Source organism: Lethenteron reissneri, chromosome 10, assembly GCF_015708825.2.
Source record: "Lethenteron reissneri isolate LAM-NWPU_2019-01 chromosome 10, ASM1570882v1, whole genome shotgun sequence".
Taxonomy (NCBI): domain Eukaryota; kingdom Metazoa; phylum Chordata; class Hyperoartia; order Petromyzontiformes; family Petromyzontidae; genus Lethenteron; species Lethenteron reissneri.
Genome location: NC_083788.1, coordinates 4,724,009 through 4,748,510, shown reverse-complemented (window position 1 = coordinate 4,748,510; position 24,502 = coordinate 4,724,009). Strand labels below are relative to the sequence as shown.

The 24,502-nt window shown below is 51.8% G+C and overlaps 1 protein-coding gene across 2 annotated transcripts; it reads right to left on the bottom strand.

Annotated features, from left to right (window-relative positions):
- Positions 1-994: 994 nt before the first annotated feature.
- On the bottom strand, positions 995-24,085 carry LOC133340863 (regulating synaptic membrane exocytosis protein 4-like). 2 transcript variants are annotated; one of them, XM_061549305.1, is made up of 8 exons: positions 23,881-24,085; positions 22,979-23,091; positions 14,131-14,276; positions 9,402-9,585; positions 8,797-8,909; positions 6,274-6,375; positions 4,609-4,748; positions 995-3,454 (listed from the first exon to the last, which is right to left on the bottom strand). In XM_061549305.1, the coding sequence occupies exons 3-8, from the start codon at positions 14,264-14,266 to the stop codon at positions 2,855-2,857; spliced, it is 1,275 nt and encodes a 424-aa protein (XP_061405289.1). In that variant the 5' UTR covers positions 14,267-14,276; positions 22,979-23,091; positions 23,881-24,085; the 3' UTR covers positions 995-2,854. The 2 variants fall into 2 exon arrangements, with proteins under 2 accessions (XP_061405289.1, XP_061405290.1); XM_061549306.1 differs by having other exon boundaries at positions 14,137-14,276.
- Between the last annotated feature and the right edge of the window lie 417 nt (positions 24,086-24,502).

Below are 24,502 nucleotides of genomic sequence, written 5' to 3'. Positions count from 1 at the left end.
AATGTGTTCGCTTACCGACCATTCCCCTGTTAACGACAAGCTGTTGTAGCTACAGTAAATAATAATTAATGGATTAATTAACTGTTTATTTTAATATTATTGTGTGTTTATACTGTTGTTGGTATCTTTATGTATGAATAGCCAGTATTTAAATATGATAAAGTACGTTTTATCGGGTCAAAGATGGCAATTTTCGATGCTATCGGAACTCATGAAACCTTTAACGTGCATTTCCTGTACTCGCTTAACGACCAAATCACTTGACGACCGGTTCCGTGGAACCAATCACCGTCGTTGAGAGGGATTCAGCTGCATTTGACACTTTCTGATTGTGCTCTCGCCATTGTGCTATGAACCGGGAGGGAACCAATTCGGAACTCTCGCAGAGCGGAGTTGCGTCACCCCACGTGTTAGGGAACGACCCCGCCGAAGCGGACATGGCAGAGCTACTTCTGAGATCCCTTCAAATGTGCCAATGGTGTATATGCTTACCCCGAGCTCTCATACTCTGATGGTGCATCGTCTTTGAGTTGTGCGCCTTTTGGCGTCATCTGGTCCAACCCATGTGAGACTAGGCTCTAAGGAAAGCTGTCTCGGGTGTGGACCATTCAACTTCAAGGACAGTGCATGCATTATCAGAGTTATGTTTTTTGTTTGCATTATGACTCCAGGTATTGTGGTCTATGCAAACATGACTCCTCGTAAAAAAGGTGTCAGTTTTGTTGCCAGATAAGAGGGTAAAAAAACAATAATCATATTTTTTACTGGCAAATGAGGTTCCAATGGTGTGCCTGTTTTCATCCGCACGCACGCGTGTGCACGATGGGGCGGCGCTCGTTCTGCCGCGGATGGAAATGCTTGTCGCACGGCAGTTGAACCGATCGATCTTTTTTCATCTTCTTGGTTCTTTCGGTAAAGTCACGTAGAAGGGAATAAATAAAATAAATAAATACATAATAAAACTTTTTTATTTTATGTTATTATTTCCCTTCTACGTGACTTTCCCGAAAGAACCAAGACGATGAATCCCTGCAGTCACGAAAGCTTTAAATCGAAAGATATTTTTTTCAATTCTCGGATTTCTGATTTAGCCAAAGGAAGCTCAAACTTTCCGTTAAATCGAATGCGAGCGAGTGGTTTTTTGTTTCGGCGGTCGTCGGGTGACCGGGCTGAGATCGTCGACGTCGGTACGACTCGAGTCCTCGGCTCCATCGCTGCGGCTGGACCCCCAGATTCGAACCCAGGAGTTTGGCGGCGCCGGCTCGGAACCTACGACCCCCCCCACCTCCCCCGGAGCCCACCCAAGAACCGTGACGGGAAACTTTAAAATCGAGAAGCGTCCGACTTGCGTGCCACGCTTGGCCAGAGGCTTTGGCGCACGGCCGGAAGCGTCGCGACGCGCAGCAGCCAGAGGTCGCAACCGGGTACCCGATACCCGTACCCTACCCGATACCCGGCTACCCGTACCCGGCCGGGTACGGGTACCCGTTTGCGACCCTGGTGCGGCCGGGTACGGGTAGGCCGTGAGTCACTGGTGAGTAACCGTTTGTCACTCATTTCGGGTAGGGTACGAGTACGGGTAGGGAACGGGTACCCGTTTGCGACCCTGGTGCGGCCGGGTACGGGTAAGGAATCAAAACCCGTTTGCGACCTCTGCCGTGCGCCCGACGGAGCCCTGGATCCCCGACGTTCAGAGCGCTCCGTTCTTTAAATGCAGAGCCGCCACAGGCGGTCGGCGTTGTCACCCGTGGCCTTGTCCGTGTTGCGCAAAGTTCCAATGGCTCGCTGGCTGGCTGGCCGGAGCGCGAAGACCGCGACGGGACAGCCCTTTTTTGTTGGACGGATATTAATAAATAATGAATGCTTCGGTAAGATTCTTAATTATTATTATTCTTTTGTAAAGATCAATCGGCATCAGTGCCGCGGGGGTCCCCTCTTTCGTGTGAGGTCCGGTGCCAAGTGGCGCTTTGCTTACCGCCACCGCCCCCTACACCCCCAACCTGTCTGGACGGCCCTGATCAGGATAGCGGAGCAGCAGCAGCAGCAGCAGCTGACGACGACGACGATGACGGGAGGTGCACATCGCAGATTTTAACCGCACCACTGCCGCCACCGCCGCCACCACCGCGACCACCACCGTCTCGTCCTCCACTCCCTCTCGCGTCCGTTCTGACCTCGCTTCTCGCTCGCTCAACGTCCGCCCCCGACAACGCAACGACGTTCGGCGAATTGGGCGACGGGGGTGGAGGGGGTCATTTTGACGGTAATGATCATCTTAGAAGATCGTGTTGGGGAAGTCTTGTGGCCCGTGTATTGCCTCTGATCTCAGAAACGAGTCTGCTGGCATTAGTCGTTGAATCTAGAACAAATAGGTGGTTCCTGCTGCGAGGGGTGGTTCCTAACACTAATCCTTAACCCTAACCGCTAAGCTCTAATTAATTAGTAACCCTAACGCTGCAGCCTAACCCCTATACCCCATCAGCCTTAACTCAAAACCCTAACGCTAACCCTCCAGAGTAACAACAGCTAGCGCTAAGCTCTATCCCGAACACTCCACAGACACCAACCAAGGGGCTTCCCCCTCCGTATTCCATGAGCTGGGGGCTACCGACGCAAAATAGTGAATAGGGCAGCGAATGGGAGGAAACGCAACAACCTCGGGACAAAAAAATCTCCCCTACGATCGTAATAAAAATTAATAAAAACTGTGGAACATCAGTATCAGAGACTCGCTCTCCCACGCACCTCCCCCCCTGCCCCCCCCTGCTCCCTCCGTCTCCCGTGGCAGCGTCTCCCTCACGGCGCGACGCAGCAGCAGCAGCATCGTCGCCTCCCTCGGGCCTCTCGGCCCCCTTCACGACGCTTCTCCTCTCACCTCGCCGTAACTCAGCGGCCGCTCCAGCGAACTCGCGCCGGCCATCGGCGCCGCCGCCGCCGCGGCCCCTCCGGCCGCGTGGCCCTCGAAGCTGGGGCTCGGCGTGATGAGCGAGCGCGAGCCGAAGGGGCTCGGCGAGAGCGACTCCACGCCCGGCGAGAGCGACTCGTAGCCCGGCGAGCTGGGGTCGAGCGCCGACGCGCTCTCCAGCGACGACTCGGAGATGGCGCGCGCCGTGGGCCGCCCCGCCAGCAGGGCGCCGGCGCCGCGCGGGAACAGCCGGTACCACGCCGGGGCGTGGCACTCGGCGGCAGCGACGGTCGAGACGGGGGGGGCGCCGGCGGCACCGGTAGCACCGGCGGCCGCGGCGTCCGTGCCCCCGGAGTCGCCGGCGTCGCCGGCGTTGGCACCGCTGCTGTTGTTGTTGTTGTTGGCGCCGCCGCCACCGCCGCCGCCCTCCTCTTCGTCTTCGTCGCCGGTCGAGGAGGCAGGGTGCAGGCCCAGCTCGTCCAGAGCGATCTGAGCCAGCCCCATGAAGGACTTGCTGTCGCGCCGGCTGTAGTCGCCCCACAGCACCACCTGGGAGGGAGGGAGCCACTGGGAGGGAGCCACTGGGAGGGAGCCACTGGGAGGGAGCCACTGGGAGGGAGCCACTGGGCAGTTGGAGGCAGCAGCCACCCCCTACCCCCCTACGGCAACAACGGAGCCACGCTCACAACAATGAGCGGAGCGCCGGGCGGATAAAACGGTCGTCTCGGTCGGTCAACTCACAGCACCTGGGTCTGCACCATGACCTCCTGCCAGCAAAGAGCCCACACGTCACGTGGCCTCAAAGTGCACCTAGCCTGGCGCAGGCGCCGTGGTGGGTACGCCATCTGCACTTGGTGGCGAACTGCGGCTTTTCTTGTTGCTGCCGCCGTTGTTGTGAGCTCGCCCTGGCCAGTCTGGCGAGCGTGGTGAGTCGGGGAGTGTCGCGAGTGTGGTGAGTTGGCGAGTGGCGAGTGCGGCGAACGTGGTGAGTGCGGCGAGCGTGGCGAGTGTGTTGAGCGTGGCGAGTGTGTTGAGCGTGGTGAGCATGGTGAGTGTGTTGAGCGTGGTGAGTGTGGTGAGTGTGGTGAGTGTGTTGAGCGTGGCGAGTGTGGTGAGCGTGGTGAGTGTGTTGAGCGTGGTGAGCGTGGTGAGTGTGTTGAGCGTAGCGAGTGTGGCGAGCCGGGGACTGTGGTTAGCGTGATGAGTGTGGTGAGCGTGGCGAGCGTGGTGAGCGTGGTGAGTGTGTTGAGTGTGGTGAGGGTGTTGAGGGTGGTGAGCGTGGCGAGTGTGGTGAGCGTGGTGAGCGTGGTGAGTGTGGCGAGTGTGGTGAGCGTGGCGAGTGTGGTGAGCGTGGTGAGTGTGTTGAGCGTGGCGAGTGTGGTGAGCGTGGTGAGCGTGGTGAGTGTGGTGAGTGTGGTGAGCGTGGTGAGTGTGGTGAGTGTGGTGAGCGTGGTGAGTGTGATGAGTGTGGTGAGCGTGGTGAGTGTGTTGAGCGTGGCGAGTGTGGTGAGTGTGGTGAGCGTGGTGAGTGTGGTGAGTGTGGTGAGCGTGGTGAGTGTGGTGAGTGTGGTGAGCGTGGTGAGTGTGGTGAGTGTGGTGAGCGTGGTGAGTGTGGTGAGTGTGGTGAGCGTGGTGAGTGTGTTGAGCGTGGCGAGTGTGGTGAGTGTGGTGAGCGTGGCCGCTGGTGGTGAGTGCGACCTCACCTGGAGGACCTTCCCGCGCGGGGTCTCGTCGAAGGTCAGCTTGTGGTGGAAGTCCGGCTCGAGCGAGCGCTGCGCGGCACGCACCTTGCGCTTGTCCACGCACGCCCCCCCGCACAGCAGGTACACCTTCACCGTGAGCACTGCCACACACAGACACAGGCAAAGATCAGTTTAACACGTAGGCTTTCGCGACCAATGTTATTCATAATCAACGTTTTTGGGTTTAGATCGCGTTTATTTATAAATGTGTCGTAACCCTCCACCACCCGACACGGCCAATCAGTACGTTGATTATGAACAGGCAAAGATCCCCAGCGTAGCCTCCACACACCGACCGGGGCAAGTGAGGACACAGGCACAGGCAAAGATCCCCCGGGTAGCCTCCACGCACCGATGGGGGTGTGTGAGCGAGCAGCGTTGATGAAGGCCGCCATGGCACACAAGGGGGTGGCCAGCACTACGCCCGGCTGACTTTACTGTATCACCAATGAGTACCTCGTGTGATGTTCACACTGATATTGGCCGTGAGTGGGAATCGAACTCGGGTTGCTGGGTTCATAGCGCAGCGCTGTAAGCGCTGAACAATCAAACACACACACACAGAGTTCCACACACACACACAGTCTCCGTTTCATCGCTTCATCTGTTGTGGCGTGGTTGTGGCTTGGTTGTGGGGTGGTTGTGGCGTGGTGTGGGTTTGGTTGTGGTTTGGTTGTGGCATGCTGTGGTTGTGGTGTGGTTGTGCTGTTGTGTGGGTTGGTTGTGGGGTGGTTGTGGCGTGGTAGTGTGGTGTGGGTTTGGTTGTGGTTTGGTTGTGGCGTGCTATGGTTGTGGTGTGGTTGTGCTGTTGTGTGGGGTGGTTGTGGTGTGGTTATGGCGTGGTTGTAGTGTGGTGTGGGTTTGGTTGTGGTTTGGTTGTGGCGTGCTGTGGTTGTGATGTGGTTGTGCTGGTGTGTGGGTTTGTTGTGGGGTTGTTGTGCTCTGCTATGGATGTGGCGTGGTTGTGGTGTGGTTGTGGCGTGGTTGTGGCGTGGTGTGCCATAACGTGGTTGTGCTTTGGTTGCGAGGTGGTTGTGGTGTGGTGTGGCATGACATGCTTGTTGGGTGATTGTGGCATTGGTTGTGGAGTGGTTGTGGCATGGTTGTGGTGTGGTTGTGGCATGGTTGTGGCATGGTTGTGGAGTGGTGTGGCATGGCATGCTTGTCGGGTGATTGTGGCATTGGTTGTGGAGTGGTTGTGGCATGGTTGTGGTGTGGTTGTGGTTGTGGCATGGTTGTGGCATGGTTGTGGTGTGGTTGTGGTGTGGCATGGCATGCTTGTCGGGTGATTGTGGCATTGGTTGTGGCATGGTTGTGGCATGGTTGTGGGGTGGTTGTGGTTGTGGCGTGGTTGTGGCATGGTTGTGGTGTGGTTGTGGCATGGTTGTGGCATGGTTGTGGCGTGGTTGTGGCATGGTTGTGGTGTGGTTGTGGCATGGTTGTGGTTGTAGCGTGGTTGTGGTTGTGGCGTGGTTGTGGCATGGTTGTGGTGTGGTCGTGGTTGTGGTGTGGTTGTGGTTGTGGCGTGGTTGTGGCATGGTTGTGGCGTGGTCGTGGTTGTGGTGTGGTTGTGGTTGTGGCGTGATTGTGGCATGGTTGTGGCGTGGTCGTGGTTGTGGCTCTCACGTGGCAGTGTCTTGGCTCCGGGTTTCGGAACGAGGTTGCGGGCTCGCAGCAGATCCACAGTGAGGCCCTCGTCCTTCAGAGAGACGCCCAGCTCCACGTCCCCTACGCACACCACATACACCACCACCACATACACCACACACAATCACACACACCACCACACACACCACCACCACACACAGTACACACACCACCACCACACACAGCACACACACCACCACCACATACACACACTCCGGTCACCACCAACACACAGCACCACCACCACACACACCAACACGCAGCACACACACCACCACCACCACACACAACAACACTCAGCACACACCACCAACACACACCACCACCACACACAGTACATACACCACCACCACATACACACACTCCGGTCACCACCAACACACAGCACCACCACCACACACACCAACACGCAGCACACACACCACCACCACCACCACACACAACAACACGCAGCACACACCACAAACACACACCACCACCACACACAGTACATACACCACCACCACATACACACGCTCTGGTCATCACCACACACGGCACACACCACCACCACACACAGCACACACCACCACACACAGCACCACCACACACAGCACACACCAACACACACCACATACACCACCACATACACACACTCGGGTCATCACCACACACAGCACACACCAATCAGTCCCTCCAGAAAAACGCGGAGTTTTTTGGTGATTGTTGCGGGCAAAAATCGTTGATTATGTGGCACGTTTTCTTAAAAAATGCGATGGAATATGCGGGATATTTATTCAATTTTATGCGATAAAATTGCGGGAACTTGCAAAAACTGCGGTTTGATGAAAAAGAGAAAAAAAAGTGATTCCCCCAACACCCTATTCACTAGGCTACTATTTTAATGTAAAGAGTCATTTCTTATTACTTCCTATGATAAGCAAGCATACTACATCACAGAAAGGGCTGGGAATATTTAAGTTCTCATCTTGTTTTATTTCAGACCTTAACAAACAGATGGCTCAAACTTACAAAACATTGAGTCGAACAAGTTCTGTAGCTTTACAAAATGAATATGCTACAACTTCTGTAAAAATGAATAAATAAAATATTAAAAAATAAAATGTGTGCTTCCTGTTTTACAGAGGTAGCTATACAAAACAGACATCTTCTGTTAAAATAAGTGTTTTCAGTGCACAGTAACGTAAGCAATACAGTAACAGTACAGTCTTACAGTAATGTAAATTTACATACTACTAACAAAAAAGTGCAATCTTACAACTGTAAAGTTGCATAAACTCCTAAATAAAACTAACTACGTAGCCTCTAACACTTCATAACGTTCCCATGGCAACAGGGGAAATGGCTGCGCTTGTGTGAAGTAAACGCAACATTTTTCAACTTTCTGCTAAGATATATGTGACTTTTTGCAACGAAAATGCGGGGATTATGAAATCATGCAAGCCCGCATATTTTGCGCGCGGAAATCTGCAATTTATGCGGCGAAAGTGCGGCGTATTTGAAAAAACGCGCCCCCCGCATAAATATGCGAACTTTGGCTGATTTTGCGTGGAATCTTGCGATCGCATAATCGCGTTTTTCTGGAGGGACTGACCAATACACAGCACACACCACCACCACACATACCACCACCACACACAGCACCACCACACACAGCACACACCACCACCACACATACCACCACCACACACAGCACACACCACCACCACACACAACACACACCAAGACAGCACATACCAAGACACAGCACACACCAACACAGCACACACAGCACATTCACATACCACCACGTACACACCCCATTCATTGCGCACGGTGGTAGTGTTGCGTTAGTGGTGATATTATTGTAGTTGTTGTTGGTGTTGTGCTAATTTTGGTGGTGGTGATGGTGGTGATGGTGGTGTTGGTGGTATTGGGGGTGTTGTTGGTGGTGGTATTGGTGGTGGTGATAGTGGTGATAGTGGTGTTGGTGGTGTTATTGTCGGTGGTGATGGTGGTTGTGGCATTGGCAGTGGTGCTCTTGGTGGTATTGATAGTGGTGTTGGTTGTGGTCTTGTTGGTGGTGTTGGTATTAGTATTGGTGGTGGTGTTGTTGGTGGTAGTGTTGGTATTAGTATTGGTGGTGGTGTTGTTATTAGTATTGGATGGTCGTGTTGGCGGTATTAGTAGTGTTGTTGTTGGTGGTGGTGTTGTTGTTGATGGTGATAGTGGTGTTGGTGGCAGTGGTGTAATTTTTGGTGGTGATGGTGGTTGTGGCATTGGCAGTGGTGCTATTGGTAGTATTGATAGTGGTGTTGTTGGTGGTTTTGGTATTAGTATTGGAGGTGGTGTTGTTGGTGGTGGTATTGGTATTAGTATTGGTGTTGTTGTTGGTGGTGGTGGTGTTGGCATTAGTATTGGTGTTGTTGTTGGTGGTGGTGGTGTTGTTGGTGGTGGTGTTGGTATTAGTATTGGTGGTGTTGTTGGTGGTGGTGTTGTTGTTGTTGTTGGTGGTTGCCGTACCGAGGGAGAGGGTGGCCAGGCTCTGTCTCCCTGCCACTTGGCCCGGCCCCAGTCCGTCCAGAAAGCCGCTCAGCTCAGCGTGGGAGTGCAGCCTCACCTGGGGGTACAGCGCCCTGCCACAACCACAACAACCACCACAACAATTACTATTGGGGGGGTACAGCGCCCTGCCACAACCACAACAACCACAACAATTACTATTGGGGGGGTACAGCGCCCTGCGTCAACTAGCTACGGCCTAGCCACCCTTACCTTTAACCACTCAACCCTGCCCTGGTCTGTGCTCCCTACTAAACTCACCCTAACACTATGCCCACCTTACAGCTGCTCCTGCTGCATTGCTCCTGCTGCCCCCACTGCCCCATGCTGCCCAGACCTTCCTCTGCTTTCCCCATGCCTCAGCTGTTGCTCTGTGTACTGCCCCCACGCTGCCCCCGATCTTCCTCTGCTGCTCTGTGCTCCCCCCCCCCCCCCCCACTCGCGTGCTGCCCCGTGTGCTTCTCTCCACGTGCTGCCCCCCCCCCCGTGCCCCACGTGCTGCCCCCCCCCCCCCCCCCGTGCCCCACGTGCCCCCCTCCCTCCCCCCCGTGCTGTGGCCCGCGTACAGAGTGGACTCGCAGGGCAGGCTGTGAGCTCGGCTGGAGACGGAGGCGCGGGGGTGTGGGGTGGGGGTGGGCCGGGGGGAGAGGCCGGCAGGGGGGGGCGCCCCCCCCCGCGGGGAGCGCGTGGGGGGCTCCGCGGCCAAACCCGTCTCCGTGCTGCGCCGCACCGTGCTGTGCCGACGCACACCTGGGGGAGGGGAGGGGGCATTGTGGGGAGGGCATGGGGGGAGGGCATGGGGAGGGGGCATGGGAGGGGGTAAATTGGGGGGCATGGGGGGCATTGGAGGGAGGGCATGGGGGGCATTGTGGGGAGAGCATGGGGGGCATTGGGAGGAGGGCATTGGGAGGGGGTAAATTGGGGGGCATGGGGGGGGGGGACAGACAAAAAGTATTCATAATTAAAAAAAATTCTATGTTACCAGGTAAGGCCCCACTGAGCTATGTGGCTCTTCTTCAGAAGCGGCCTGGCCATCACAAACGACAGCTCAGCGAAGTTGCTGGTCATCAGTGTGTGGAAATGTACAGCAGCCCAAATACTCTAAACGCGCGACGTTGATTCTAAATGTGCAGGGGAAAACACCGGAGGACCCGGAGAAGAATCCACGCGACCACGGGGAGAGAGAGAAAGGGATACCGCAGATTCCAAATATACAGCAGCAGGCGTCAGGGTCGGGATCTAACACATGACCTCCTGTGTACCAGGCGAGGTAGTTAACATCTCCTAGCCACCGTGATGATGATGAGAGAGAGAGACACCGCAAATTACTAATATACAGCAGCAGGCGTCAGGGTCGGGATCTACCCCATGACCTCATGCATACCAGGCGAGGTAGTTAACATCTCCTAGCCACCATGGCACCCCTTACTTTTGGGTAAGGGTGCTGCCATCTCCTGACCTTTGGGTGCCACGGTGGCTATGAGATGTTAACTCCCTCGCCTGGTATGCAGGAGGTGGTGGGTTCGATCCCGACCCTGACACCTGCTGCTGTATGTTTAGAGTTTGCAGTGTGTCTCTCTCTCATCATCATCATCAAGGTGGCTATGAGATGTTAACTCCCTCGCCTGGTATGCAGGAGGTCGTGGGTTCGATCCCGACCCTGACGCCTGCTGCTGTATATTTAGAGTTTGCGTGTCTCTCTCACATCATCATCAAGGTGGCTATGAGATGTTAACTCCCTCGCCTGGTGTGCAGGAGGTCGTGGGTTCGATCCCGACCCTGACGCCTGCTGCTGTATATTTAGAGTTTGCAGTGTGTCTCTCTCTCTCCCTGTGGTCGCGTGAATTTTTCATCGGGTCCTCCGGGTTTTCCCCTCCACATTTAGAATGAACATCATGCCTTTTCTTCGGAGTATTCGGCTCCCGCAAAAACATTTCCACGTTGAGCTGTCATTTGTGGCGGCCAGGTCACGTCCGAAAATTTAAAAAGCTACATAGCTCAGTGGGCCTTACCTGGTATAATAAAAATTAGTCGAGTTTTAAAGATCTCCCCGTGTGGCCCACGACGCGCAGCTGGGGGGGGGGGGGGGGGCGATGCTACACGTGGCCGCCTGCAACACAGCGGTAGCGGATGCAGCGGCTTCGAGGGGTTGGTGGGACACGCGCGCTCACCGATGTCCTGAGGCTCCCTATCCCCACGGCTCGCCCCGTGCGCGTCGCGAGGAGGTGGCCGTTGCAGCCGTGATTCGCCACGGTTTTAGTTGGCAGCGTTTCGTCATTGCAAGGCCCTCCCCGCTGGCCAATGGTGGCCCCTTAGTGGCCTTTAGTGCGACCCCATGACGTCAGTGCCTCTTTATCCTAGCAGCACAAGTAGTAGCTACTAAATTTCGATGTAAAGCTTTCGTGACTGCAGGGATTCATCGTCTTGGTTCTTTCGGTAAAGTCACGTAGAAGGGAAATAATAAAATAATAAAAATAAAACATAATAAAATAATAAAAATTAAAATCAAACATTTAATTATGTTTTCTTTTTATTCTTTTTATTATTTCCCTTCCACGTGACTTTACCGAAAGAACCAAGAAGATAGTAGCTACTTCATATGTAGTAGCTACTACATGTAGTAGCTACGGGGCCCGCACTTTAAAGGGCCCCGCGCTAAATGCTTTGAAGCTATCAATTCCGGTTCAGTGATTCTGCACTTGCTCTATTACTATAGTACTATACCGCCTTCAACTTGTGTGAACGACTGGGTGTTTAAGGTTTGCGATTTGTCTGTCGTATTATCCGGTTGTATAGCAAATGGAAAATTACAATTATTTTACTATGCAAGTAAAACATGTATGTGTTTTAATTTTAACGTTTTTTTAAAATATAACACCCTAATGGATTCAAATGCGTGCCAGGCCCTCAAAACGGATTATGTCTTATCGGCGAAAGTGTCCCACCACCCCCGCCCCCTGAAAATGAGTGCAGGAAACTGGGTTAGGGCAATAATACTGTAATCATAATGAGCTCAACTCGTAACGCTGCGCTGCTGCACGATATCCGCTCCTCGCTCTCGTAGAGATAGGAGAGGACGACTCAGGGAGAGGGGGGACGACTCATAGAGGGGACGGCTCAGAGAGAGAGAAGGGACGACTCAGAGAGAGGGGACGAGTCATAGAGAGAGGGGGCGACTCAGAGAGAGGACGACTCAGGGACGACTCAGAGAGAGAGAGGGGACGACACATAGAGGGGACAACTCAGAGAAAAGGATGACTCAGACAGAGAGAGGGGGTACGACTCATAGAGGGGACGACTCAGAGGGGGGATAACTCAGAGAAAGGGGACGACTCAGAGGGGACGACTCAGAGAGAGAGAGAGGACGACTCAGAGAAAGTGAGGGGGGACGGCTCAGAGAGAGAGAGAGGACGACTCATAGAGGGGACGACTCAGAGAGAGGGGGGGCGGCTCAGAGAGAGAGAGAGAGGACGACTCAGAGAGAGAGGGGACGACTCATAGAGGGGACGACTCAGAGAGAGAGGGGACGACTCAGAGAGAGAGGGGACGACTCAGAGAGAGAGAGAGGACGACTCAGAGAGGGGACGACTCAGAGAGAGTGAGGGGGGACGGCTCAGAGAGAGAGGAGACGACTCAGAGAGGGGACGAGTCAGAGGGGACGACTCAGAGGGGGGATGACTCAGAGAGGGGACGACTCAAAGAGAGAGAGGAGGGGGGACGACTCAGAGGCGCCAGGAGAAGGAACCACAGACGAGTGGGGAGGCAGCGACAGCAGCCACGCGGTGATTAGAAGCCAGCGCTACCAACAATTGCCCAAGCTCTGCGCTCCACTGTTTATATGAATGTGCTATTGGGGAGAACATGCAAATTCAAAATATACAGCAGGCGTCAGGGTCAGGATCGAACCCGGCTGCTTGCGTTGTGGCCAAAACGTCGTGAGAATTATTTTATTATGTTTTATGTTTATTATTTTATTCTTTCCATTCTACGTGACTTTACCGAAAGAACCAAGAAGATGAATCCCTGCAGTCACGAAAGCTTTAAATCGAAATTTAAATCAGGCAAGGTAGTTAACATCTTGCCACCGTGGTGCCAATAATGAATGTTTACGCGTGGCAGGAAAGCGGAGCGCCCAGAGAAAGCCCACGCACGCGAGGGGGAAACGCTCTATCCCCGTGCAGGCGGAACAGATGGGAGCCCACATCTTTGCTGTGCCGCCTTCTCCTGGCAGAGCCATGGGGTACGGCTCCTCCTCGACGCCCACCCAGGGGAAGGGAAGTTTCGCAACATGTCTGTGTTATCCACCAATCCCTTGCTGTTGCCTCCACGGTGATGGACTAGAGGTCACGTGGTTAGCCGCCACCTAACCCTACTACACACGCGTGTCCAGCAAAACAAAGATCCCCCGTATAGCCTTCAACAGAGTGTTGGGGCAAGTGCTGTTACCGAGCAGCTGAAGGTTCGAGTTGCCAAACGTCAGCCTCGAAACCTTAATGACTTGGAGAAGATCTGCAAAGAGGAGTGGGACAAAATCCCTCCTGAGATGTGTGCAAACCTGGTGGCCAACTACAAAAAACGTCTGACCTCTGTGATTGCCAACAAGGGTTTTGTCACCAAGTACTAAGTCATGTTTTGCAGAGGGGTTAAATACTTATATCCCTCGTTAAAATGCAAATCAATTTATAACATTTTTGACATGCGTTTTTCTGGATTTTGTTGTTGTTATTCTGTCTCTCACTGTTCAAATAAACCTACCATTAAAATTATAGACTGATCATTTCTTTGTCAGTGGGCAAACGTACAAAATCAGCAGGGGATCAAATACTTTTTTCCCTCACTGTACGAAGGCCACGCACTCTGGTGCACGAGGGGGCTGGGTGGCCAACACCACGCCCGGCCGCCTTTGTCTCTCCAGTACTCATGTTAACGACACCGCACCGGGTGCTCATTTTAGGCGGTTCAGAGAATCGTCGCTGGCATTGGTGGGCCGTGAGCGGGAATCGAACTCGGGTTTGCCGGGTTCGTAGCGCAGCGCGCTGACCGCCACACCACCGCTCCCCACTTCACTCGGCAAGCATCGCATACAAAGACAAAGGCACCCCGGGTAGCCTTCACAGACCGTCGGGGCAAGTGCTGTTAGCGAGCAACACTTATGAAGGGGCCGGCACGGAGCACGAGGGGGTGGGTGGCCAACACCACGCCCGGCCGCATTTGTCTCACCCCAGCGGCGATGTTTACAACACACCGCACCAGGTACCCATTCGAGGCTGAGTCGACCTAGACGCATGCACGCACCCGCACCGGGGTGCGAGCCGGGAGGCGAGAGGCAGGGCAGGTAGAGGGAGAGCGCCTCCAGGGAAGACGAGAGGCTGTTCCTGCGGGGAGTGGAGCGTGGGAGACGGAGTCCCAGCGTCAGGCGTTGCTTTCCCATCGCCGTGGGCCTGAGGAACACCACCATTGACATGAGCAAAGACAAAGATCCCCCGTATAGCCTTCGCAGACTGTTGGGGGGGGGGCAAGTGCTGTTCGTTAAAGGCCGACACGGCACACGACGGGGTGGGTGGCCAGCACCACGCCCGGCCGCCTTTGTCTCACCGCAGTGGCGATTGTTAACTACACACCGCACCAGGTACTCATTCGAGGCTGAGTCGACCTAAAGGAGGCACAGGAGCGGTTCAGATTTCGTCACTGGTGTTGGTGGCCGTGAGCGCGAATGGAACTCGAGTCGCTGGGTGATTTCGAAAACGTTTTGGTTTAGCAATGTTTGTTTGTTGTAGTACAGAGTTAGACTGATAATTTTAATCTAAATTGTCTTATGGTTGTTGTTATTGTTTTGCACACAGCATTGATACACGGTGCTTTTCCTGGAAGACTTTGCTGTTTTTTCCTGGATTTTTCTGTTGCGCGCAGTCACTTTAAGATGTTTTTTTGTTCATGTTTTCTGTTTGTTGCGGTTGCACCCGATTCAAGAGCCGAATGGCTCACAGCGCTATACCTTCGATTTAAAGCTTTCGTGACTGCAGGGATTCATCTTCTTGGTTCTTTCGGTAAAGTCACGTAGAAGGGAAATAATAAAATAATAAAAATAAAACATAATAAAATAATTCTCTCTTTTATTTTCATTATTTTATTATTTCCCTTCCTACGTGACTTTACCGAAAGAACCAAGAAGAGGGCTATACCTAATAAACTGAAACTGCTTGCAACGCCACATCATCGCTGACCTCCTCAACGGCACCCACATCGACACCGTGAGCATCGAGGTCGACAGCAACATCTTCACGTGCGCATCTAGGAGGCTCGCAGCATGGCGAACGGCAACGTCGCTGCTTGACATCACCGTCACTGACATCACCCACGCCGTCGCCGTGAATAGCAACAACATTTACGGCCCTCACTGTTACTCATGGCCGACGTCAACATCGGAATAATTACCGACAACAACAACAACAACATCGTCAACAACGTGGTCGCCGCGAGTAGCGTTGCTATCATCATCATCATCGCCAATAATACAAATCATCATCGACAACATCCGCATTATTATCAGTGCCGGATTAAGCTAGTGCCGGGGCCTGTAGCATATGTTATAAAGGGGCCCTAAAATAAAATAAAAACACGTAAATATTAAAACACACATTTTTTTACTTGCATAGTAAAGCAATTGTAATCTTTAATTTGCTATACAGCCAGATAATACGACAAATCGCTAACCTTAAACACCCAGTCGTTCATAAAAGTTGAAGGCGGTATAGTACTATAGTAATAGAGCAAGTGCAGAATCACTGAACCGGAATTGATAGCTTGAAAGTGCGCGGCCCGTAGCATTTGTAGCTACTTGTGCAACTAGGATAATCCGGCACTGATCATTATCATCATCAAAGTTAAATTGCCATCATTAACACCATCGTTGACATCATCATACATTCTTCATCATCATCATCGTTGACATCGCCAGTGTTACTGCCATCAACATCGACACCATCGCTGACCGCAAACGATCCATCATCGTGAAGGTCACCGCGATATGGTGGGTGGGGTAGGTGGTGGGAGCGGTGGCGCAGCAGTGAGCACACTGCGCTAGAAACCCGATTTCCAACGCTCCGTTAACTATTCTCATTACAGCATTACCGCTCACCGAGTTTACCTCTCTCTCGCCTCCCCCATCTCTCCCCTCTCTCTTCACTCTCTCCTCCTCGCCACCTTTGTATTTTGTTTTCGATTTAAAGCTTTCGTGACTGCAGGGATTCATCTTCTTGGTTCTTTCGGTAAAGTCACGTAGAAGGGAAGTAATAAAATAAAAAAACAATAAAAATAAAACATACTAAAATAATATAATAATATAATAATTTATTACTTCCCTTCTACGTGACTTTACCGAAAGAACCAAGAAGATGAAACCTTTGTATTTCTCCCTGCCTATGCCCAGTCTCGTCCCACCCACAGAGTTTGACGACACCCCCCCCCCCCACCCACAAAACCTCCGTCTGTTTGTGTCTGTCTCTACTCGTGTCTGTTTCTGCCTGCCTGCCTCTGTGTTCGTCTCGCTCTCTTTGATGCTGCCCGTCTCTGTCTATATATCTCTAAAATGACTCAATGTATGCAAGTATGTTGAACTTCTAGATTTGAAGCTTTCGTGACTGCAAGAATTCATATTCTTAGGTTTTTTCGGTAAAGTCACGTAGGTACCTACGTGACTTTACCGAAAAAACCTAAGAATATGTTGGACTTCTTTTGCACCGTACGTAGCCAACCGTGCTAATCGGAGGTGCGGAGGAAGGACAACACCACTAAACACAACAAGAAGCAGTTCTAAAGAAATTAGTTTGTCAAACTAGATGATGATTTAAAATTGCATAGCTCCAGTGGCTTCCTAATATCGGAAGGAAGAGCGTTCCAGACGGCCGCAGAAGTGCATCTGAAAGCGCCGCGCGAAGGAGTGACCGTCTTTGTTCGATGGCTCGCAGCGAAAAGCCGCTGCTACGAGGATGACCACCGTAGTTCGCGTGATGGTTTATGCTGCTTGACGAGATCAGCATGGTATTGTGGTTCCTTTGTGTCAAGCACTTTGTGTGTAATGATAGCAAAGGCAAAGATCCCCCCTATAGCCTAAAGAGACGGTTAGGATAAGTGCTGTTAGCGAGGAGCACCTATGAAGGCCGGCACGGCACATGAGGAGGTGCTGTAGGTGGTGTGGCCAAAACCACGCCGGTACCAGGTACCCATTTGAGGCTGAGTCGACCTACAGTAGGAGGGGCCTAGGACCGGTTCAGAAAATCACACAGCAGCAGCAGCAATCAACATCACCCCCTTCTGCGTGAGCCTGGCAGGACCCTCCTGAAAAAGAGTCATAAGACTCAGTGAAACTTTGCTGGGTCAACAAGCGGAATGATAATCATCTCTCCATAATAGAGGGTTTTTTTGGGGGTTAAATCGCGTAAATATAAATGTGTTGTTAAACCCGCCACCATCCGACACAGCCAATTAGTTAAGGCTTGTCACGTCAAAAAAACATGCCAATTAGTTACTAGTACAGCACACCGATGTGTTGGAGAGTAAACGCACAACATTTAGAATTCGAGTACGACGTTTCGCCAGCAATCACAACTTGCAAAATCAGGCGAGAGCCAGATTTGTTATGGATATTATTGGTCGCGAAAGCCTCCGTGCTAAGTCATCATTTCTGTCGGGGTCGTTATCTCTTGGTTGCCTGTATCTGCCCGTCTCTGTCTTTCTGTCTCTATCTCTACGTATCTGTTTCACCGTCTCTGCACTGAAAGAGATACAGCGCCACCGTGGCGAGATGTTAACAACCTCGCCTGGTATACAGGATGGTCGTGGGTTCGATCCTGACTGACGCCTGCTGTATATTTGGAGTTTGCGTGTCTCTCTCACTCATCATTATCACGGTGGCTAAGAGATGTTAACTACCTCGCGTGGTCTACAGGAGGTCGTGGGTTCGATCCCGACCCTGACGCCCGCTGTTGTATATTTGGAGTTTGCGTGTTTCTCTCCCCGTGGTCGTTTGGATTTTTTCTGGGTCCTCCGGTTTTTCCCTCCACATTTAAGTATTTTCCACGTGATAAGCCACTTCGTTGAGTTATCATTTGTGGCCAGGTCGCTTCTGAGTTGGGCTTTACTTGGTAAAATAAAAAAACGTTAAAATATTTAAGTTTTTATGTTTTACGTCTACTACAAGACAAAGACCCCCCGTATAGCTTTAACAGACTTTTGGGGCAAGTGTTATGAGCGAGCACCTATCAACGACGGCACACGAGTGGGTGGGTGGCCAACCACGCCACTGCAGTGGCAATGTTTACACATTGCACCAGGCACTCATTTGAGGCTGAGTCGACCTAAGGGGAGACCCAGAACCGGTTTAGAAAATCGTCACTCTTATTGCGACGAATATCGGGAGCGAGAATCGAACCAGGTTCGTAGCGCAGCGTGCCAACCACTGTACCACCGCTCCCGACCGATAAGGGTACAGACACACACACTTTATACACGGATATCGCTCTCTCTGTCTCCATGACTATGTCTCCCCATCTCTCTCTCTCTCCGCGTCTCTCCTGTCTCACTTTACACATGCGTCACTGATAAACGGATAGATTCTTCTAATTCACAAGCTGATTCAATAATTATCTCCCACTCTTGTGTGTCTGGATGTGTATGTGCGTGGCCACCCACCCCCTCGTGTGCCGTGCCGGCCTTCATAGGTGCCACGCTAATGGCACTTGCCCCAAAAGTCTGTTAAGGCGTAGTACTAATTACATACCTGCATTTCCCATAAATATGCTAAATTTCTCTTGATATGCACGTACGAACCAGACTACAAGGCCATCAGCAAAACCATGCAGCACCAGAAGTCGCATTAAAAGTAATACATATTTAATTTATTATACGTTAAAAATACTATATGGCTCTCAATGCAATATATTTAGAAATATTTGGCTTTTATGGCTCTCCCAGTCAAAAAGGTTCCCGACCCCTGGTCTAGAACTAGCTTAGCTCTTATCTCAGAGAAAATCAGACTTACGCGCACCGAACTAGATCACTTAGACAAGACACTCTACAAATCACACTTATCTTTAACTGAAATTCCTCTTGATATGCAAATTCTTTTGTCAAGACGCCCTTCAACCCTTCCAACCCAGCTTAAATATACGCTCCAAGCGTGGTGGTGTTTCATTCAGACGCTGTCTCCCCGACAGACCTGGTCTTCACCTGAGGACGGCTGATTGCGTTGTGGCCGAAACGTCGTGAGAATTATTTTATTACGTTTCATTTTTATTATGTTATTATTTCCCTTCTACGTGACTTTACCGAAAGAACCAAGAAGATGAATCCCTGCAGTCACGAAAGCTTTAAATCGAAATTTAAATCTGTTAAGACTATACGGGGGATCTTTGTCTTTGTAGCGGGGAACATTTGCGCAGCGATCAGTGCGCTGCGCAGTCGAACCCGCGACCCGAGCTCGCTTCTGGCTCACGGCCAACACCGGTGGCGATTATCTGAACCGGTCCTAGTCCTTCCCTGGATCGACTCAGCCTCAAAATGAGTACCCGGCGTGGGTGTGTAAACATCACCACTTGGCAGACAAAGGCGGCCGGGCGTGGTGCTGGCCACCCACCCCCTCGTGCGTCGTGCCGGCCTTCATAGGTGCTTCTCGCGGACAGCACTTGCCCCTGAAGGCTATATGGGGGAACTTTGTGTGTGCGACATGTACAGTACATCACACCCTCCCCCCCGTCGTGTCTATCTCGTACCGTGTGGCTTTCCGAGTACTGCACAAGAGGTTCTGATAACACCCGTGAGATCATTCTGGACCAAATCATTCCTCTATATCCGATTCGCTTGCGTTCTACATTCATTCATTCATTCCAAGCAACACTCACCCGATCATGACAACACCCTCCGAACACCGCTGACCGCTGAGTCTTGACGCTCATTCGCAGGAGGACCCTGCGAGAGCGCTTAGCGACCTGCGTCCATCGTTCTCCCGGAGCGCGGCAGCTGACAGTTTTATAGAATTGGCATTTAAGCTTAAAAACCAGGCTACAGTCTACGTTATAGATTGCCAGTACGCTCACCGAGATTAATAACCATTGCTACAGTCTACGTTATAGATTGCCAGTACGCTCACCGAGATTAATAACCATTGCTACAGTCTACGTTATAAATTGCCAGTACGCTCACCCAGCTTAATAACCAGGCTACAATCTACGTTATAGATTGCCAGTACGCTCACCGAGATTAAGAACCAGGCTACAGTCTACGTTATAGATTGCCAGTACGCTCACCGAGATTAAGAACCAGGCTACAGTCGACATTATAGACTGCCAGTACACTCACCCAGCTTAATAACCAGGCTACAGTCTACGTTATAGATTGCCAGTACACTCACCCAGCTTAATAACCAGGCTACAGTCTACGTTATAGATTGCCAGTACACTCACCCAGCTTAATAACCAAGCTACGGTCTACATTATAGATTGCCAGTCAGTACGCTCACAAGATTAAGAACCAGGCTACAGTCCTATATTATACACTGCCAGTACACTCACCAAACTCAATAACCAGGCTATAGTCTATATTATAGACTGCCAGTACACTCACCCAGCTTAATAACCAGGCTACAGTCTACATTATAGACTGTCAGTATCCTCACTCCGATTAAGAACCAGGCTACAGTCTACATTCGTGTTTTTTTGTTTTTCAATTATTTTCATTTCATTTTTTTTATTCACTTATTTTTATTTTAATATCTACGCGACTTTACCGAAAGATATTCTTAGGTTTTTTCGGTAAAGTCACGTAGGTAAAACATTACAATTAATAAAATAAAAATAAAATAAAAATCACGACGTTTCGGAGGCAACACAAGCTTCCGTCTTCAGGTGGAACCGTCACAGCACGATAGCTGTATCAAGTAAGATTACAGCAATCGTGCTGTGACGGTTTTATTTTATTTTAATTTTATTAATTTAAATTTACATTTTTAACCTACGTGACTTTACCGAAAAAACCTAAGAATATGAATCCTTGCAGTCACGCAAGCTTCAAATCTATAATTTACATAAAGAACCAAAGAATATGGCTATTTCCTTAAAAAAAAATGCCCCCACCTCCGCCACTCCACCTCCCCCACACCTTTCCCACCGTCGCCCCTCAGGCGCCTGGCCAACGATGGAGGAGTAGGCCAAAACACCATCGAGAGCAGTGGTTCTTCACCTTTCACTGCAGCCTTGGACCCCTTTGCTACTCAGTCGTTAACAACGAAAGCCGTCTCTGGTGTGGACCAATCAGTTTCAAGGACAATGGATATATTATCAGTGTGTTTTTGGTTGCATTTAGACCACAAGTATTGTGGTTAATGCGCACATGATTCCTTATAAAAAAAGGTTTCAGTTTTATTGCCAGAAAAAAAGGGGGGAAAACCCTTATTATTAAAGTAAGTTGTAACTTAACGTGTCCGTGATTAATTTTTGTGTCGATAATTTACCTTCTATATATAAAAAAAAATCCGTCCGTGTCTCGCACGCACAGAAAGGGCATCTCGCAACCCCAGAGGGTGCGTGCCACCCCAGGTGAAGAGCCACTGGGCTAGAGGCTAGGCAGGTGCGTAAGCACAGCACTCGCTGGGCCGTGGCCAGTGCCATCAATGTGTGTGTGCGATGCATCTTTGAGGATCTAATACTTCATCGGTATTGTTATCATGATTATCAGAATCGATGTTCCATACCCCCGCCCTGTACTGCACCAGTGCCGCCTACAATCCACCGCTGGTTGAACCGAGGGGCAGTTTACTTCGCCTTGTCGCTCGTGGGCCGTTTGCTCACAGCCATACTTCACCACGCCGGTTGTCAGCCGGTGTCGTGCGTGCCCCGAGTAACTGATGTCATCGCCGTGCCCGGCAAACTTGACCGTCTCACCTGACCCTCGTATGGTTAACAAGGTGAAGACGATAATTGTTTTTTACCCTTCTATCTGGCAACAAAACTGACACCTTTTTTTTTTTACAAGGAGTCATGTTTGCATAGACCACAATACCTGCAGCCATAATGCAAACAAAAAACATAACTCTGATAATGTATGCACTGTCCTTGAAGTTGATTGGTCCACACCCGAGACAGCTTTCCTCAGAGCCTAGTCTCACATGGGTTGGACCAGATGACGCCAAAATGCGCACAACTCAAAGACAATGCACCATCAGAGTATGAGAGCTCAGGGTAAGCATTTACACCATTGAAACCTCATTTGCCAGTAAAAAATATGATAATTTGTTTTTACCATTCTATCTGGCAACAGATCGCAGGTGCGGAAACATAGAAGTACAACACAACAATTGAATTTCGGCCGCACTGCCCTCTGCTGACCGCCACGGCACTGCCTGGAATACGCCTGCAACACCTGTGGTGCACGGTGGTAGGTGGGGAGCGGTGGTGTAGCGGTTAGCGCTACGCTGCGCTACGAACCCGGCGACCCGAATTCGATTCCCGCACACGGCCAACACCCAGTGACGATTATCTGAACCGGTCCTGGGCCTCCCCTAGGTCGACTCAGCCTCAAAATGAGTACCTGGTGCGGTGTGTAGTAAACATCGTCACTGGGGAGACAAAGGCGCCCGGGGCGTGGTGCTGGCCACCCACCCCTCGTGTGCCGTGCCGGCCTTCATAGGTGCTACAATAGCACTTGCCCCTCCAGTCTGTTGAGGCTATACGGGGGATCTTTGCCTTTGCACGGTGGTAGTCACCCACCCAATCGCGATCCAGGCTCTTACCTGCTTAGCTTCCCGGATGCTTCGTTCACGGGGCCGACGGGTATTTAAAGCCCCCCCCCCCCTACGCCGTGTGTGTCGCTCATGGGATGAATGGGATGGGGGGCTGGGGGGGGGAGGGTGTTGTTTGACCATACTTCACCGCGCTGGTCAGTGCGGGTTCGTGAAGGGTGGACGCGGGGGGAGAGATTAACCGCTGCGTGTTGGGAATCGAACGAATGTTGTGGCAGGGATTCTTAGAGCACAGCGCGCTAACCACTGTGCCACCGCTCGCTCACCCCCCCATATGTATGATTAGTATTTACGGTCCTTTGAAGATGAACGGAAGCCATCAAGGGCGCTCGCTCTCTCTCTCTCTCTCACCTCGTGTCTGCTGCGTATCGCTCCTCGTGTGCGTCTCTCCACGCCGTTGTACTGAACTTAGACACGTCGCCCTGAGACGTGGCGGGGGGGGAGGCGATGGAGGCGTCGTCTGGCTGGAGTTGAGACGGGGGTAGGAGGAGGAAGAGGGGGGAGAGAAATGAATAATGACCATCAGTCATGTGCAATCCACTGCTGGATGAAGGCATCTCCCCCCCAATACAATCGCCACCTCCGCCTAGCGCAAAACGCGAACGGTGAAGAATTGTCGGTGTCAGTGTAACGCGTCGGTGTCTTTCGCGAGCAATGTCATCGTCCGTAGTAGAGGTGGTTTTTTTGTGTGTCGTCAAACTCGCCACCACCCGACAATTCGTTAAGGTGTGTCACGTAAACGGAACGTGCCAGTCAGTTACTAGTGGAGCACACGGCGGGTTTGTGTGTTGGAGAGCAAATCCACACACACAAATTGTTTTTTTAAATGTGCTGACGACGGCGGCCAAAGGAGATGTGGAGCCACGCGAACGAGAGAGAGAGAGGGTACGTCCCCCGTGGAGATGGAGTGTGTGAAGGGGTTCAGGATGGATCGATAGATGGATCGTAAGAGGGAGCAGCAGGGGGGTGAGGAGTACTTCATTCAACAGTGGATAGATCAAGGCTCACGCTGCTGATGATGATGATGATGCAGGATACATTTAAATTGCTATAGTGGTTATTGACAACTGCATCCGTGCAACACAGAAACCGCAACGTCTAAAAAAAATACAGAAATCATGAAGACGAACTCAAAAAAACAGATCGATGTATAATTCTAATCGACAATGAAATTCGTTATTTTTTTTGGTTGTTAAATTATCCAAACATCAAATGTCCCCCCCCCCCCCCCCCGAGGTTTGTAGCATACACACCGTGCAGACGCCGTCACAACAACCACCGTCTGTGGCGGTGGTGGTGTTGGTGGCGGTGGTGTTGGTGGTGTTGGTGGTGGTGTTGGCTGCGTTGTGCGCTCGTCTCCGATGAACATCCGCACGGAGTGTGTCGTGAGAGAGCGCGCTGTGTGTGTGCGCCGTGTGTGCAGAGAGAGGGAGGGAGGGATGGCGATGGATGGGGAGGGAGACGGTGAGGTGGGAGGAGGAGGAGTGCTGGGGTGGTGATGGTGGTGAGGATGGGGGGGGGGGTCACGTGACCCGCAGACCAGCATCCGCGCGCCTCGTCGCCAGGGAAACGCTCATCGCGCGGTTGCCTTGGCGACCACCCGCGGAGCCAGACGGAGGAGAGAGAGCGAAGCAATGAAAATAACACGACTGCAGCACGCGGTGCGTGTGTGTGTGTGCACACGTGTGTGTGTGTACACGTGTGTGTGTGTACACGTGAGTGTGTGTGTGTACACGTGTGTGTACACGTGTGTGTGTGTACACGTGAGTGTGTGTGTACACGTGTGTGTACATCCGAGGCTGTGTACACGTGTGTGTGTGTACACGTGTGTGTGTACACGTGTGTGTATGTACACGTGAGTGTGTGTGTACACGT

Coding starts and splice junctions, on each gene's coding strand:
- LOC133340863 (XM_061549305.1), bottom strand. CDS start 14,266: ATGGGAAAGCAACGCCTGACGCTGGGACTCCGTCTCCCACGCTCCACT. Junction 9,586..14,130: donor CGGCTCGCACCCCGGTGCGG/GTGCGTGCATGC, acceptor CCCCTCCCCCAG/GTGTGCGTCGGCACAGCACG. Junction 8,910..9,401: donor CTGCCCTGCGAGTCCACTCT/GTACGCGGGCCA, acceptor TGGTTGTGGCAG/GGCGCTGTACCCCCAGGTGA.